At 46.6% G+C, this 17,051-nt stretch overlaps 1 protein-coding gene across 5 annotated transcripts in view; it reads right to left on the reverse strand.

Annotated features, from left to right (window-relative positions):
- Nucleotides 1-17,051, reverse strand: part of LOC128893446 (homeobox protein homothorax) — a 442,757-nt gene that overhangs the window by 18,611 nt on the left and 407,095 nt on the right. For all 5 annotated transcript variants that reach the window (XM_054154380.1, XM_054154379.1, XM_054154378.1 and 2 more), the window contains one exon: nucleotides 5,018-5,076. In XM_054154380.1, the coding sequence (XP_054010355.1) occupies nucleotides 5,018-5,076 (59 nt within the window). The remainder of the gene's footprint in view (nucleotides 1-5,017; nucleotides 5,077-17,051) is intronic.

A 17,051-nucleotide genomic window follows, 5' to 3' on the forward strand; every position in this document is an offset into this window, starting at 1 on the left:
AAATTAAATTCAATTACGCGGGGTTGTCAGAAAAAAAACAGAGGCTGAAAATATTTCATGGAAACAAGCAGAATTTTTCGATAAATATTCGTTAGGGAGAGGTGGGAAAATATCCTCAGAGAACTTGGAATACAGGGTTAAACGTCTACACTTTTTTAAAAGAGCCACATTGGCACAAAGTCTGAATCCTTTGACACTTGTATCATTTTCGTCTTTTGATTCTCAACATTTTATAAATTGTTTTCAACTCAAATAATTGATACATCAAAAAATATTTCTTGCTGTAAACAGTCACGTAATGGATGAAGAAGTTTGATCGTGCAAGGGGAAACGGAGTTCTCCCACGCGATATAAACCTAATAGAATCTGGTGTCGGGGAAGACACGAGGGCAGCTTGTACGTCGTAAAATGATGCGTCGAGGCTTTATATTTTATAGTTCGAGTGGCTTGTGTACTATACGTGGGATTGAATGGAGAAGGATTTAAAAGGGATCGTGGTTTTACGGCGGGTATTAGGAGCGGTACCTAAAACCGTGCGCGATGACTTTACTGCGCGCTGCGTACGTGCCAGCTAATTTTACACCAATTCCGTGCGACGAGTAAAACGTTTTACAACCCAGGAACTCGAGGGGAAACTAATTTCTTAATTGTTGTTTTGTAAAACATACCTTCTTCAAAATCTATTGATTCCAGGCTAAATCAGAGTGAGAAATCATAATCTTAGAAGAAATAAATTTAACTTTCATAAGTAAGTTTGCATCAATCTGAACGAACCTAGCATAAGATAAAAAAAAACAACCTCCATCACAGTCCGAAACATGATCCCTAAGTAAGAGTTAGATCTCCACGTGTTGCTCTTGGTTTACCAAAAATCTCATTCTCCCTCGATCACGCTCGACTTCACTTTTAATCCAAAACTCTGTAACGTCGCACGATTCGTTATCAGGCATCAGGCCAGCGTGAAATCACTGATTGCAGAGTGGTCCCGTCGTTATCGGCCGCAAGAGCATCCTCGTCTTCGGGGCACGCGGTCGACGTGGAACCTGGGGAATAATAACAATGGGCCGCGGGCCACGCGGAGTCAATGCGGAGCAGCTGCGATTCGCGTAATGAAAGTGTGATTGATGATCGAGCAGACGCGCGTCATTAGCTCGACACGAGGAAGCACGACGTGGAGAGGACGAAGTTGCAGAGTCCGCGTCGCCTCGAAACGTGTTCTGAATTAGCGGCCAGCGACGCTTAATATAATTCGAATTCCCTCTCTCGGTCTCTCTTTCGCGAACGTAATATTTCCGGATAAAAGAATATGAGAAATGACGCAGCTCGTGCGCGGTTAATTTGAATGCAGCCGGGGGCCCCGCGACCAGACCTCGAGCGACTCGTGATTGCTCGCTCGGGACATGGAGGAAATTGGATTTAGAGAGCTGGATTTTTGAGGATGTATTTTTCTCGGGGAAGTTTTAACGCTCGCTTAGTCGAGTAAACGTTGAACTTATGAGAGAAACGCGTTCGAGATCATAAAGACGCTGATGAGGGCATACAGAGGTAGGATTATAGAATCTTGGCTTGCGGTGTCTTTTACAATAACAAAGTGTTAATGCACTTTGTAACTTTTTGTATTTATAATAACTTTCCCGAATAATAAAGATTTATGCAATGAACGGCTCAAATACCTCTATCCTTACGATTCCATTTCTACGTCCGACTCTACTTTCTAGAAACTCCGAGACCGCAGATTACGTCGATGGTCGTCGATAACAAATCGCCCTTGGAAACGAGCACGCGTGCGTTCATTCGATAATTCCAGAAAAAGAGATCCCGAGGGAGAGAGAGTGAGAGCTAACGAACCAAAATGTCGTCGTTCGTACCGAGAGTAAAGTGGAAACCCGTGTACGTCAGATTGTCATCCTGAGTCAATCCTGATCACAGCCACCAGAGAACCTCCATCCAACCCCCTTCAGCCGTTCCAGCTTCGACCAGCCCTTCGCGCTGTTCCTCGGGCCTTCATGCCGGGCTTTGGCTCTCGATTGAAATCGATGGTGCTACGTGAGAATCTCGCGGACCTCTCGGTCAGCGGCGTTTCCGTAGCGATGGTAGGAATCGTGAAAGAAAAATTCTGCGACCGCTCACGGAGTTTCCCGAGCAGCCCTCGTTCCCAGCCATTTTTCCAATTCCTCCGAGACCGCGTCCCGTTGGCCGCCCTTCCCGCCTCCGTCGACGATCAGCAGTCCATTAAACCTTAATAGCCGAAGCATTAGGCCCCAGGGCAGATTTTGTTCCAACGGAAGCGAGATAAATGTGTCTTTCGAATGCTCACGGGTCCCCCGTGGACCACCGAAACCGATGTTATTCTCGTCTGGCCTCCCTCTCGAGGTGAGACGGTTTATTTTCAGGAAGGGATCGATCAGTCCCATGCTGCTTAGGATATTTGCAATTTTTGGAGGGCTGCTCTTTGCGTACAAGTCGTTTAATATGGTTTTGCTTGCCTAATGTGGCTGTCCATTACTGACCATTTCTACTTTCGATTGATTTGGTACTCTCGTAAGTTGTCAGGTTTGGCAAAACCGACTTGCCATTAAATATGGAATGCATCCTCATGCTAGAATGAACCAAATATGTAGAATACCATTTTTTAATATGAGCCTTCATTTCCGAGAAAAAAAATCTTGAAAGTATTTAGGGAATGCTAAACGTGTCTGTTCGTGGCTGACTGTGTCTACTTCTAGCAAATTTTGTGCACGTTAATGAGAATATTTTCTTTAAGGAAGTTTCAATGATTATTTAAGTATCTACAACACAACCATCTCACCATCGGTATTTATTATACACCAACGCAAGTAGAATAAGTGAGCAATGGTCAGACAAGTTTCACTCCAATTCATAATCGATTTTCTCGAAAACGAAGGATCTTACGAACGATCAGATTCCCTCCGGAGTGAACCATAATTTCCAGAAGCAAAAAAAGATTGATTCATCCCAACCAGAGGGCTCTTCATGGACACGTTCCCGCACGGCAACGTCAAGTGAATCGTCCCTAAAGCCCAGTTTCGTACCAAACAGCCCGTAACTCGGCGCGTATGAGGGAGGCAATCGTAAAAATACGAGTCCCGTTTAACCGGACCCACCCTACCGCGACGGGGGCTCATCCTTCCGCAGAGAACAAAGAAAGGCCGAAAAAGACACCGCTCGGGACGAGGAAAGGGATGAGGGGCATGTCGGCTGCTCGTAAAACTCGGTCTGATCACCGCTACCAATTATCCCGCCGTTATCCGAACGTTATCCGGAACGTTATCCACCTCCGCTCACCCGGAGCCTTCACGAAACAGCCCTTCCCGCCATCATCCGAATCACAAGCGAATCCTTGAACCCCAGAGAGAGCCTTGGCTACTTCCAACCCCCCCGATTCGGGATAGGTAACCGTTGTTGTCGCCTTTTACTGCAAACGAAGTGATTCCCTCCTCGTAAACGCGACGTCTTTACAGATTACACGGCCCTGGGAAACGGGGGTCGCTGTTTTTCCTCCCTTCTAGGTTAGCTTTTTTTTCAGGCGGGCTCGACGTCGTCAAAGACGGTGCCAGGCGTCGCGTTAAATTGGTCGGCTGGAGGCCCGAGTATATCGTGACACCCTCATTTTATTTGGATAAACATTTGAGGGGTGTGTCTCTCCGTGCAATGTAGGTTAAGTTTTAGAAGGTTGGCATGTTGTGGGATTACCAACCACCTAAAATTGAAGGATTTGGTCAGTGATTAGTTGTGGTGCGTAGGTGAATTTTATTGGGTGTGATGGAGCGCTTATTTCCAAGGGAGTATGTATTACACGTTTATTTACGCTTCGACTCTTTGTTTCACGATCAATTTACTTATTTGACATTTAAAAAGAAGGTACTGAAATTATTACACTGTATGCTAAATTTTATAAAATTTAATTGAACCTTCGTGCAAATTTCAATTAAACGTAGTTATACAACAGAACGAACAGAAGTAGTCTCTACTTCTTTTCTACCCCATTTTTCGCCACTCAATCGGTTCCGAAATTACAGAACACAAGAAGTCGACAACATAGCGTTAACCAGACAGAGAATTGATAAGTATGGAGTCTAAGATTGCAGCGGGCATTATAAACGAATCACGGGACAATTGGCTTCCGCCATAGGGACAAAACCAGCAACGACCTTAATAAGGTTCAGACCGTTTATTGATAAATTGATCGATACGGCACTTGGAGACACCGAGGGCTTCCGAGCAACCGTTACATAAATTGCACGGGCAACACGTCGCGGTCAATTCTTCATCGAATTATGCGAATTAACGGGCGACGTGATCGCCAGTTTCCAGGATCCGATTTCTCGAGGTACATCCACGAGAATCTAACTTACATCTAGATTGAACGTGTATACATTTCCCAATAGCTCTAATTAACGCTAACAAAACAAATTTCATCAACAATATACTCTCTACAACTATAGGATACAATCTAACTAAGCTAAACATCTAAATTAAAAAGACAAAGAAACGTAATATTCTAAAAACAAAAGATATCTATATAATAAAACAAAATTAAAGGATGAAATGAGTTAATATTCTAATAATACTCTATTTCTAAAATTCTAAAAACTATTAATAAAAAAATAAAAACAAAACATCGATATAATCATATAAAGGTTACAAAAGTTAAAGGATACAAATCATAATGAATGAAGGGTATTCCATAAAATCTATCAGAGTTTACGTTCGTTCGAACGTATACCCAAAACAAAATATTTCTAATGACAGAAACTTAGCCTAATGAGATATTAGCCAAATCGACGAGCACTTGCATATATCGGGGCCGCTAAATTCCTTCGTTTCGACGCATCGATCTACGTCAAGCGATAAGGACCGTGTGTGTAATCCTCGTGATAAGCCGGATAAACGTATCCGTGATGCATGCCCGGCACAGGTGACATGAAATTATACGCGTCTTCGGTATGGTATGTGTGTGTGTAAGGATCTGTTGACAGAATGGGGCTCGTCTTACCGGCTCGATTGCTCTGGTCGATCATTGGCTGGACGATTCTACGCCTCGCGTTGATGAACCTGAAACAGACCAAACGTTCGCGTTAGAAAAGAACACTGGCTATTAGACTATTGGCACATTTCATCGGTGAAGGTTTTCCGTTCAATTAAGGGTAGGTACTTCCACTCCTGTTATATTTTGTATTCTCTTAATCACCTTACAATTTCCTTTATTCCAAACAGCACAGTACATAGTACAGTACTCAAAAAGATAAAGGTACTCGTACCAAAAAATATGCCTCTACTTCATTATTTCTTAATTCAGCTTGCACAACCATCGCAACTCCCATTTCGAAAAGAAAAATGGCCCCAGGAAGGAGTAAATATCGCGAGACAATCTGCCACGACGATCACTCGTGATGCTCGCAGCGTTTCTACCAAGGAATCCATTCGAGTAATCAGAGATAACGATTCCCGGCCAGGTAGCCCCGACGTATTCATGACTCATTATGTAGATCACTGGATCACGGGTAGCGGGCATTAGGCGATCGCCGCGATAAGGTCGAAAGCTCGGTCAGAACGCGCGTACGTACGTCGATGTATCGTTCATCTCAATTTGGCCGACCGGGGAGGCAGCGTCGATATTTCATCGCCGTAAGGTCGGTAATTGTCGGACGTAATTTCCAGCCGAATCGTGTATGTTAATTTGACGAAGTGGCCGGGCGAAATGCACGAGCGAAAGAGGACTACAGGTGCGCGGAACTCGAATCGAACGCCGACGAATCGATCACGTCCGTGCCAAACGAATGTTCCAAGGATTATTGAATATTTCCTTAATTCGAAATGTTTTAATTGTAATCGAGGATGGAGACTCTAAGAATGCATTAAGTATACTGTACACATAGTGATAAATATCTAAGTGCATCGGAAAGTGATGATTAACAGTCCCAGGAAGTCTAGAATCGAGGTACACTTCTCTATGTTGAATAAACGCCACATGTCTGACCAATGCTAGGCTTACTCTACTGAAATATTATATTCACGTCGCTTGGAGTAACCAAGGACCACCAGACGAAGAAAAATTATTCGATTTATACCTTCTATAATCTTCCCAAAGGGAAAATGGATAACTACCCGTACCTGCCGCCTAAACCTGATCCTCCTAACATCCTAAACTCCATCTGAACATCTCCGTTCTACCGAAACACCGTGCAAATTTTTCACGAAAGGGCGCAAACTTCTCACCCTTTGTAACGGCCACGGAAACCCGAGTACGACGCGACCTATTATCTCGCTAACAACGAAGAAACGGGGAGGGTGTTGCTGTAAGAAACCCTAGAGAGAAAGAGAAAGGCAGCGAGCAAGAAACAAGGTATCCTCGATACGTCATTAGCCACGCTGAAGGAGCTTCCGTACGAGCGCTTTCCAAACAATAGATCTGCGGTCTATTTCGAGGTTGCCAGAGGTCCAAGGGAGGGCCTGCGCGTGGAGGCCATCGGGGAATGGGGATGAAGGAGAACAGAGGGCGAGCGATAGTGAGAAAGGAAGACGGGCGAAACGGTGTACGTCAGCCGACGTCAGCGTCGCGGCGCCCTAATGGGCGCAGACGCCGGAAGTGATTGGGTTTCTGCTCGACTGACTCGAGAGCACACCCCCTTCTCGTCCTGGAAAACCGTGGTTCCGTGGGACGAGGACGGAGGGGGGCGCAGTCGAGGAGGAAGCGGCAGCTGCACGGCCCCTCTTGTTTCGCGACGCATCTTTCTTGCTTAGTATCACGCCTGGCCGACTCCTCGCTCGAGTCTTATGAATAATAATTATTCCAGTCGTGGGTGGTGCTAACTGACAGTCGCTATCGACTGGACCCGCCTGGAACTCGAGGATTTCTATTTCGTGGAAGATGGAGGTCCTTCAAATGCTCAAGTACGGAGATCAAGGATGCTTGTGATTATGAAGATTATATGAATTACTTTCTGAATTGAATTTAGTTTGAGGGTATTTTCAAAATGATAGTTAATTACAGAATATGATGTCTCTTGTTTCTTTTTTCTCTGTCTTTCCTGGAATTGGAGTTCTCCAAAGACCCTTATGAATAATAATTATTAAAGTCTCGGTTCGCGCGGACTGTCACTCGCCATCTGCTGGACCAACCTAGCCGAGAGTCGAGGATCCCCGACGAGGGACTTCGCGTTCGATTAACGCTGCCCTGGATGCTTGAACGGAGTATCGATATCGATGGTAATGCGAGGATGCCTATCGGGGGGATGGGGAATGGAAGACGCCAGTTGCCAGATTGAGCAAGGATCCCGCAATTCGAGAGGATTTGTGGATGCTAACAAAGTAACTGTCTATATTGTATCAGATCATCCCATAAATCTCCGAAAATTGTGTTTATATATTACTTACATATAATATATTATGATAATATGTAATCGTTTAGGTGATATTTTTAACATCTCCAAATCCCTTTTCCACGACACCGTTCGACGAATTAACACGCGAAACCTCCTCCGCGAGTGGTCGATCGAGTCGTTTGCCAGCCGCTACCTCGACTGTAGAATTTTATCCTGTCCGTTTTCTCCGCGCTTGGCTTAAGTTTCCCGGGAGCAGGGTAGTCGAGGGTTGGGCGAAAATATTTTTGCCGATTTTCGTCCGACCACTGAGAAAAGAGAGAAAAGATTGGGCAGTTGCCACCGCTTCTGTTCCTCTTTCTCCCTCCTGTACCGCGAGCGTCCCTCTTCTCCTTTGGCCAGGGGCTGCGCGCCATTGTTCGGGCGATATTTCAGCCACGGGGGTGGTTGCCAGGAGAGAGGGCGACGGGGATGGGGGACGGTAGTCAGCTGGCTGTGACACGCTGCCTACGCCGCCAAAGGGGAACCAGAGGCGTTTAGGAGTATTTGGGGGCTGGAAAGGGGCCCTCGGTTTATACAAGCAGGGATACTCTTTCATCCAACGATAGCCGAGGCCTTGACTTTGAAGGGAGCCGGTGTTGCCGATCCTCCTGTCGTTTATGTACTCGTTGGACTCGTTCCTGGCTGGCGAAACATAGTGGCTCTGTTCTACGCGGTTGTTTGTTACGCTTGGCGTTCACGAGAGTGGCGTGAAATTCGAAATTTTTGGTATAGTGGTGTCTGTTGTATGGTATCGATAGGAACTCTCTAGATACGAGATAGGAATTTCCAAATTGAAAATTCAAATAGAATGTACCATTTTTTCTACAAGAGATTGGGGCGCATGCTATCTATGCTATCCATGGAATATAAGAAAGACGTTGAATCGATGCTGGTATTTCAAAGCAGTAGACTATATTCCCCAGGTTTCCCATTAATTAATGTTTACTCTTTCTCACGACTGCGATATATCTCAAGAAAAGAAGCCATCCTGCAGCGTGGAACGGGAAATCGATTTTACGATCGCACTAAAGGCGAAGCTACCGAACGATCCGCAATTAAACAGCCGCACTTCGCGGCTAGCTATAGTTCCTCGTGCTGTCTCCGTCTCCTGGAGATGTACGAGTGGCGTTCTATTCATAAATTTCCAACGGCGTGCGCAGTCCCAGACGCATCAACCATTTTACCGTGGTTGATCGACCGACGGGAAATTAGTTTTTACGCTGATTACTATGATTCGAAAAGGTGAGAAAATGGCGTCAGGTGAACGTCGAGCCTTGGATCCGAATTTATCTAAATCGAAAAAAGAGATGTGCTTTTTACTGCTTTATTGTCGCCACGCTATCGCAATGGCACACTAAAATGATCGGTTTACGATGCACCGCCGATTCCAAATGCAGTCCAACCTCCCTCCTGCGGAGTAAGGGAGCATATTGTTGCGCAGGAGCCGCCCCTGGGTGACAAAACACTTTTCACCGACGCCCTCGTCCCTCTTTCAGGATTTTAATGCAGTTTTGATTATGAGAGCCGAAGAGGGGGACATCATCTCGGTTTCGCGGCGTGAACTCGCCCCGTCACGCGAGGGGTTGAAAGGCTAGGCCCCCTCGTCGCCTCGTCATCGTCGCGGATCCGAATTTGAATTTTTCATAGAACTAGACATCTCCGCTGTCTCTCTCTAAACGCTCCTCGCGAAGACGATTTAACAAACGCGGTTAAGGAACCCCTCTACGCTGCAACGTGTTTGCAAGACAAATTTAATTTCTAGGGGAGAAAGTTCCAAATTAGTGGGTGCGAGTTTTCAACCTTTCGTTTATGTATAAAGGTAAGTGATTAAAATGGGTACATTTCACTCAATTAATTTTGTACATTTTAATTTATACATCTAAATAAATGAAAAAGAAATTATCTTGATCATTGCTCTTCTAATAAAACACATGTACTCTTTTCCTCCAGCCTAGATTCTGATGGAGCATAAAACAAAATTGTCGAAATTGCGGTCAGTTGTCAAAATTCCCAAACATTAGCCCATTTATTGTGTCGCTCGAGAGGCCGGGATCGGAAACGTTGAGGCTCGATTGACAAATCGCTGATACCGGTTGGGTTTCGTGGCTCGTCGTTACTTTTTATGGGGGCGAGGGGGAGGCAAGAACATATGACACGCTTCTGTCGCGAAAAAAAAGGCATAAAAGCTGGAGTTACGAGAGGGTGTCTCCCGCATGACCTTCCGGGGCGCCGTGACGAAATTTAGTGCGCTCCCGAACGCATACATGAATAATGCCAGAATTTGCTTATACACACGCCAACGCGTGGATTCGATTTATACGGTTTCGGAAACACCTCGAGTCGAGTGGATATTGAGGAACTTAGCGGAAGGAATCGCAGAATCGGTTGGAACTTACCGCTCGAATGGTTCTGTCAGCTTGAGGTGGCGTCAACCTGTTTGCTATGGACACTTCGAGATAAAGTGGATGGTTCCAGATAAGTATGAAGAGGCATAAAGAGGTATGTGGAGGTATAAAAAGGTTGGGTGATATAGGGAGGTGTTGATAGATGTAGATTGATGTTATTCTGAAATAAGAATTTTTCAGAAAACGGTTGAAAACTAATACTTTGAAGATTTCTACTTGTTACAGCATGAAACTAATGACATAAATTTTCAGCGGTGAAAGATTCAACGTTCAAAAAGAAATTCAAAAAAATTCCAAGATCCACCTCATAGATTCGAATGAACAGTTCCCTCTCAAAATGGAGGCCCTAGGTTGGTGGACTCGTTTCCCAGCGCAGGAGAAACACCAGTAACGATGATTACTGTCGCGCTGGCAACATTTACTCTCCGTCGGCGCACGCAATTATCGGAGAGCTTCCATTAGTTAACTGCAGTCGATACGCGCGGTGCACCGGGGTCCCCGCATCAAAACATCATTACTGCACGGACACGGGAACGCGGGAGTCAGGGTAACGCGGCCGCGTCGGTATTGGTAATCAATTTCGCCAGTGTAGAGAGAACCGCGGACTAATGCGACGCGAACGGCGAGCTTTCGCATTAGCGAGGATCGAAGAGGCATCCCCGTGATCATTGCCCATTAGAGGATGAATCGAATCGGGGATCGGAACGATACGTGGAAACGTGTCGTTGTGGATGTCGGAGGAACCCTTCAATCTGCTTAAGATGCTAGCTTGAGGAGGATAACAACCATGATTCACAAGAAAATCAATGCTAGTGCATCTACGATCAGTCTCATAAATATTCGTACGTTTTACGTCTATTAAAGAAGTTTGTCAAGTAACCTTCCAATGCCAGAAGGTTCTCCCACCCTATCCTAAGAGCCTCTATCCTCTATCCAGGAAGACAATATCTCCAGAAATCCAAGCGTCCCTAATCACCACTGACAAGAGCACCACAAGAAAGAAAATCTCTCCTGACCTCTTCTCGATGGAGTCATAAAGCGTCTTCCTTTTTATATCTGCCATTTAAATCGTCCACCTTTCAGGCCCACTTTGTTGCAGAAGTGAAACTGCTCCCCTTCTCCCACGTAAACCTATCCAAGGACAACCTGGTCAGAGTTATAAATCCAGCCGCTCATAAGCCGACGATGCCCCATCGCCGCATTTACGATCGATAAAATCATTTTATCCGAATATAATGGTCGCTCGATTCGCGCGCACCTCTACTCCTGCAACCCTCTTCATTTTGCTCTTTCAACGGCTCCCTCCTCCTCCTCGTACCTCCTTCGGCCTTGTTCGTTGCTTGCTCTTCTCTCGCTCTTTTCGATCGGGATCGCCGATTTCATTGTAATGTATTCGATCGGTTCGCGACGGGACCCCGAATCCTCTGTACTTTCTCCCTTTCCACTCCGCGCCCTCTGTTCTCGAAGCTCCCCGCGATACATAATTCCAGTTCGACAAATTCAATGAGCATTGTAGACCGTGAGCATCCTTCCAGCGTGTAATCGGGTTTCCGGCTGGCGGTGCCGGGCAAAATCGCTGCCACCGAGCCGCCCCCGCGCGAGCTGAATTTAGGGGTTGGTCCGACCGCGTCGAAAATTTGTATCCGTGCTCCACCGAGTCGCCGATTTTATCGATACTTTACGATCTGTTTAGCTGCGATGCTCGCCCAGCGAATATTGAAAAACCTGCGCGAGGGGTATGTTTGCTCTTCGCTTTTCTACGTTCGACCGCAGGTTCGAAACGGGGATGATTCTGCCGTGGAGAGGTTACTTTGTTGTTTGTGGAATCAATTTTTTAGGTTGAGAGTGCGAAGGAGGAAATTTGGGAGAATTCCTTTAACTCCAGGATATGCTGAACTCCTTTTCAAATTAAATTTCATGAAACTTCAGATAAATTAGTTAGATAAATTTGTGCAGCTGTAGGAAGGGAACAAAGCTATTAGTACATACATCTTATCGCTTTACAAATAGTTAAAAACATTCAACCCCCACGATTAACATTCCACCCACCCTCAAAAGTTCTCCAACGACAAATTAATTACTCTCGATCTATCAAAAAAAAAAAAACGCTGATCTCCCAACTCCGTGGAGTGTCGAAAAAAAATTCCAGGCAAGAGGACAAGAGTGGAGAAAGTAGGGAAAAAAATGTGCAGCTCGAGGGAGGAATGGTTTTTCGTGGAGAATCGTCCCTGTTGGGCTCGGGCCATATAAGCGCAACGATACGCGAGCTGCGCGGCGATCGCGCGTATCGGATACGCGTAGACAGGTTATGTGTGTCAACAAAGCGATTTAACACGCGACGTGTCACTGATAGCTCCAGCCGCAGCCGCACGGCTGCGTCGCATCGACGTGGCCCCTGCTCGACGTGTGCAGCTCGGCTGCGTTTAATCTATGGCCTCGACGCAACGGTTTTTCGGAAAATTCCTACCTCCGTGGCAGTGCACACTGCACCTCTCCCCCTCGGCACCTCCTCGCCCCTCTCTGGAATTTATATAATTGTTTTGCCGGGGTCGTCACTAAATCGTGTTCCCAATGCGCGATAGCCCCGGCGCGTCGTTTCACGCTGATGTTGATGGGCGGTTCGACGATCGCGTCAATAAAGGGATCCCTGGGAAAACGTTCGACGTTCTGTGCAGACTCTACGCTCTTTCCCGACCTTCGCCGCGGATTTTTCCGACGGGTTTTCTATTAGGCCACTGGGAAATATTACGCGCCTCGGTGCTTCAATTCAACGCCACTGGAAGTGTGTATAGATTTAAGAAAATATCAACCTCTATTAAATTACTTAACAAGCCCTCAAACACTTCTTTAAATTTGCTTCCATCGAATTCTCTAAACTAAAAAATCTTCTCTACTAATTTCTTCTCCAAAGCCCCCAAAGTCTACCCTATCTTCACGAACATATACACACCATTGATTTTCGAGAGCGTTTTATATAGCGGATCGAGAGCCGCGATCGACAAAAATTCGAATGCGCCAAGCGTGGCCTCGACGTGCCCCGACCAGAGATTTATGCGTTGCCGGGTATTTATGAATGGATCAGCGGCATAATTGATTGGCGCGAATGAATACGAATCTCTTCCATGCGCGAATACTCGCGTACGATGTTCGTATCGCGAGCACAGCGCTAAACACCCCGCAACTAAAATTCAAAGCAAGTGCAGTTTTGGAATATTAATAGGCTCAACGAGGGGAAATCTGTCAACGGTTTGGACAGCTCGGCTGACGCGGCAGTTATTCTGGCAAATGAAGAGTCTGATGGACGGATTCTTTTTCGCGCTGAAGTATCCAGCTGTCAGGCTAAGTCGATCTGAATTATATTAAGAGCATTCTGGAGCACCGCTGGCTAGAATCATGAGGAATGCCTGTGTTCTTCGCGAATTGAGCTGATTTTATTGGCTCGCCAGAAGAGCAATTGTACAAATTTAACTAATCCATTGCTTGAAAATGAAAGATATTTCAGGAATGCATTAATAAATTTATTAATCGCATTCAAGGGAGGTTGATGGCTTACTCATTAATTCTATAATATCAGAGGAATTCCTCCCCCAAAGGTATTTATAAAAATTCAATTCCTAACACTAATCCACTCACTATCTAACTGGAATTACAAATTTGCACACTAGATGACAAAAGGTTGTTGATACATAATTGATAAAAAATAGAAATTTATTAAAAATTTGTTTGAATTTAATCTAAAAGAAACGACGTTACTTTCCAGTCTATCTAATACAACACATGACCACGCCAATCGTCTCAGTCCCATCGAAAGTAGGTGTCCAGGTGGAACGAGACGCAAAGGACGAAGACGTCAATGCAGGGCGTTCGAATGCCACGCCAATAAGGAAGCCATAACGCCGTGGCGTCGATTACGTTTAGTCAACTAATTCGACTAGAGTGGACCTAGACGTCTGCGCAGGGCTGTCGTAATGGAGCCACGTTGTCGCCATTTCGAGCCCTTCCTCGCCACGCTGGCTCGCGAAGGCAAGTTATTGGGTCCGCAGCTGTCGCAAACCCTCCCCCGTTATGGGGTAGTGGGTACTCCAGCCGATTGTCACCGGCTACCTCGTCGTCGGGGTCAGACTCATCTCGTCGTCGGGTCGAGGGTTGATACCCCGGTTTGCTCCGCACCTAACACCCCCTGTTCGTCTACTTTCCTCCCCTTTCCACGTTTCTGCCCCCTTACAGCCTGATTTTCACCCCATCTCCGTAGGCACCAACGGAGGCGTCAGCTTGTAACAGTCTCTTAAACTTCGGGAACCGGGGCCACTATATGTAGCAACTGCTGACGCCGTTATAAACTGCCGACTCCCCACCATCCCCTCACCTTCTTCTGGCCCTGGTAATCGCGGGACCAGACGCAAACGGGAAAGTAACGATCCCCGGAAATTCCAGGGAACGCTAACGCGCCCTTTCGACGTCTGGAAGGAGGAGGACTCGTGGAACGCGATGGTCTGGCTTCGGTTTTCAAAGGAGGTGGTGTGGAGAACCCTTTGGAGAGGGTGGCGATTGGAGACATCAGCTATGGATTGATCTTCGTGATCTTGGCTCGAGGAACAGCCTCGAAGGTAAAAGGAATAATTTTCCTGTCCAAACGAGATCAACACCCCATCTAAAACTCCAACTTTTACATGGCCATTTCATCCTTTGAGCCTTCCTCATCCCTGCACTGTATTAATAATAAACGAACCCAAACGCTATGACCTTTTCCTGCATGTCCGACCATAGCATGACTCTCTTCACTCGTTTCCGCGTGTTTAGGACCACGTGGCGACAGTAAAGCACCTAGCCCACTAACCACGCCGTTCTACGACGCAAATGTGGTTGTTTAGTCTCCCAAAAAACGCGCGACCATCCATCCCCCCGCTGGTGGCCTCGAGTAAAAGGGAAGCCCGATCTCCGAGATCTCTGTGTTTCACTCCGCGTAACCGCTTTTTATTCAGATTTCACGGAAGGAATAAACAGAGTCCTGGAGAGAAAGAGGCTCGCCGGCAGATAAGGGGTCGTTTAGATTGACCGCTCCGTCCTCCTGATGGCCCTAAAGCGTCCCGTTTACCATCTCCGCGCCGTGAAATCTTTTCCCTACATCTCCGCCCGCCACGTGGAAGCGTTACACATCTCCGCGCGTTTCTCATCCGGACGATCCTTCCACTCTTAGATTCTACTGTTCTCGCGACAAACGGGGAAACCCCGAGGAAACGTGTGACGGGAATTCTCGACACGATTTTCATCCTGCAGGATTTACGTGTCGCCAATGCGCGGGTAAGGGGAGGAATGTTGCTGCAGATGGAGGAATATGGAGTTGTGGTACTCGTTGGGTTTGTACGGGAAAATGGAACTGCAATGATGTCCGTGTTATGATATTACTAATTAAATATAGAAATTCTTAACACGTTGGCTGCCAGTTTAAGATAGTACTAGATTAGTATAAAAAGATTCTAATTCAAAAGATTAATACTTCGGTTTCCTTTTAGGAAGGAGAAGGAGAAAATCAGAACAGGTAGAGGAAAGAGGGACAGAGGATCGAAATTTTTATCCGCGAGATATAGAATACGCGAGTGGTTTATGGGTTTACGCCGCGGGAGGATTCACGGGGTCCTGGGCCGGCATTTTTTATATTCCTACGGTCTTTTCTCTCGTTTCTCCGACCGCGCCGTAGGGGCTCGCCGTGTGTGCGCGGAATTTGAATCCTCTTGTAATAAAATCCGGGCTTTATGCGACGGGCTGGTGCCTCGCGCGCTCGTGCAGCCCGCGCGTTTACCTACGAAAAGGTGAAATGTATACAGGTACGTTCTCCTCCCTCCCCCCTTCTATACAGCCGTGTCGCTGATCAGGTATAAAGCGCGACCGCACCGCGTCCCGCGTGCAGGGATGTAAATAATACCACGAAATTGCTACCAGCCTCCGCCCCGTCCTTCTCTCTTTGCCCTCCGCTTTCCTCCGCACTTCTCTTTCTTTTCTCGCTCGATTCTCGCCTTCGAGACGTCCAGGCTTCGTGACTCTCTATCAGGAACGAGGAAAGTTTTATTTGGACAGTGAATGGAGAAAATAGAGGCATCGAGGAATTGTTTGAAAATTTATTTTGGTGAGATATTGTTTGAGCGAGATTACTATCCCAACAAGCTTCTCCCTCGCCCCAGTACCCAATATCCAGCGAAATGAAAATTGCTTTCCTCGTCGGACGTTTCAGTTTCGGTGACGCTCGCAAACGAAAAGCCTGGTACCCAGGGGTACCCAGGGAGGAAAGGGGCCCGTTGCAGTCCTGCGAGTCATCTGGTAATTTGTAATTCGCAGGTGGGAACCGGAGAGATGCGAGATATCGAGAAGATTTAGTGGATAGGAGCGCGGCGAACGAGCAGACACGCCGTGGCTTGTCGAGGGTTTTTGCAAACGATGTACCGTTGTCGTGCGTGACTTTAACGAGATGACGTTTGGAATCCACCCGACAGAGTTTCCCCTCCCGCCTCGTTTTCCACTCCATCGCACGGAGAAAAATTGTGGGATATTCGATACACCTGTGCGTAAAAATTCTTTCGATCTCACTTGCAGACCGAAACTCTATTATATTTATATTATATTTAAATTTATTGGAGTGGAGGTGATTACAGGAATTGAAATATCAGTGTTCCATTTACCAAAATTACCGGATGACTAATAAAAACATTCATCCTTGAACCCACTTCCAATTTAAACATTCCTGAACCCTCGCTATCCTCTTCTAGTGTTGGTAACGCGTTCGCAGCGTCCATCCAAAGTCAATCGATCGTCGCCAGCGATGAAATCGGATCATCTAATCTCTCGTTAAGCGTCAGTCGAGCCTGCCGTACCCGGGGGTTGCACGGCTGGTGTATAATTACCCGAAACGGGGGTGGGTGCTCCCACCGTTGATAGCGAAGTCGAAGTAAATCGGATTACTCGGATATCATCTGCGTAATGTATGTATGCAGGCATGTATACACGGAGCCCGTGTGCACACGGTGCGGTGCGTCAGAAAGGAGGAGAAACGGGGGCGGCAAGTGGTGTGCGCTTCCTCCACGCTCGAGGGAAATAAGGGTGGCTCGGGCCAGGCCAGATAAAGGGTGCACAGCACGCGCGGGAAATGCCCCGGCTACGACATGTTTTTCTAGACAATTTGTTCGGCAACATTAATCACCGGGAACGCCACGAAATAACGCAGAAGGGGCGAACAGCCGAGGGTCGATGCACGAAGGACGTCATGCTT

Source organism: Hylaeus anthracinus, unplaced genomic scaffold, assembly GCF_026225885.1.
Source record: "Hylaeus anthracinus isolate JK02 unplaced genomic scaffold, UHH_iyHylAnth1.0_haploid 3, whole genome shotgun sequence".
Taxonomy (NCBI): Eukaryota; Metazoa; Arthropoda; class Insecta; order Hymenoptera; family Colletidae; genus Hylaeus; species Hylaeus anthracinus.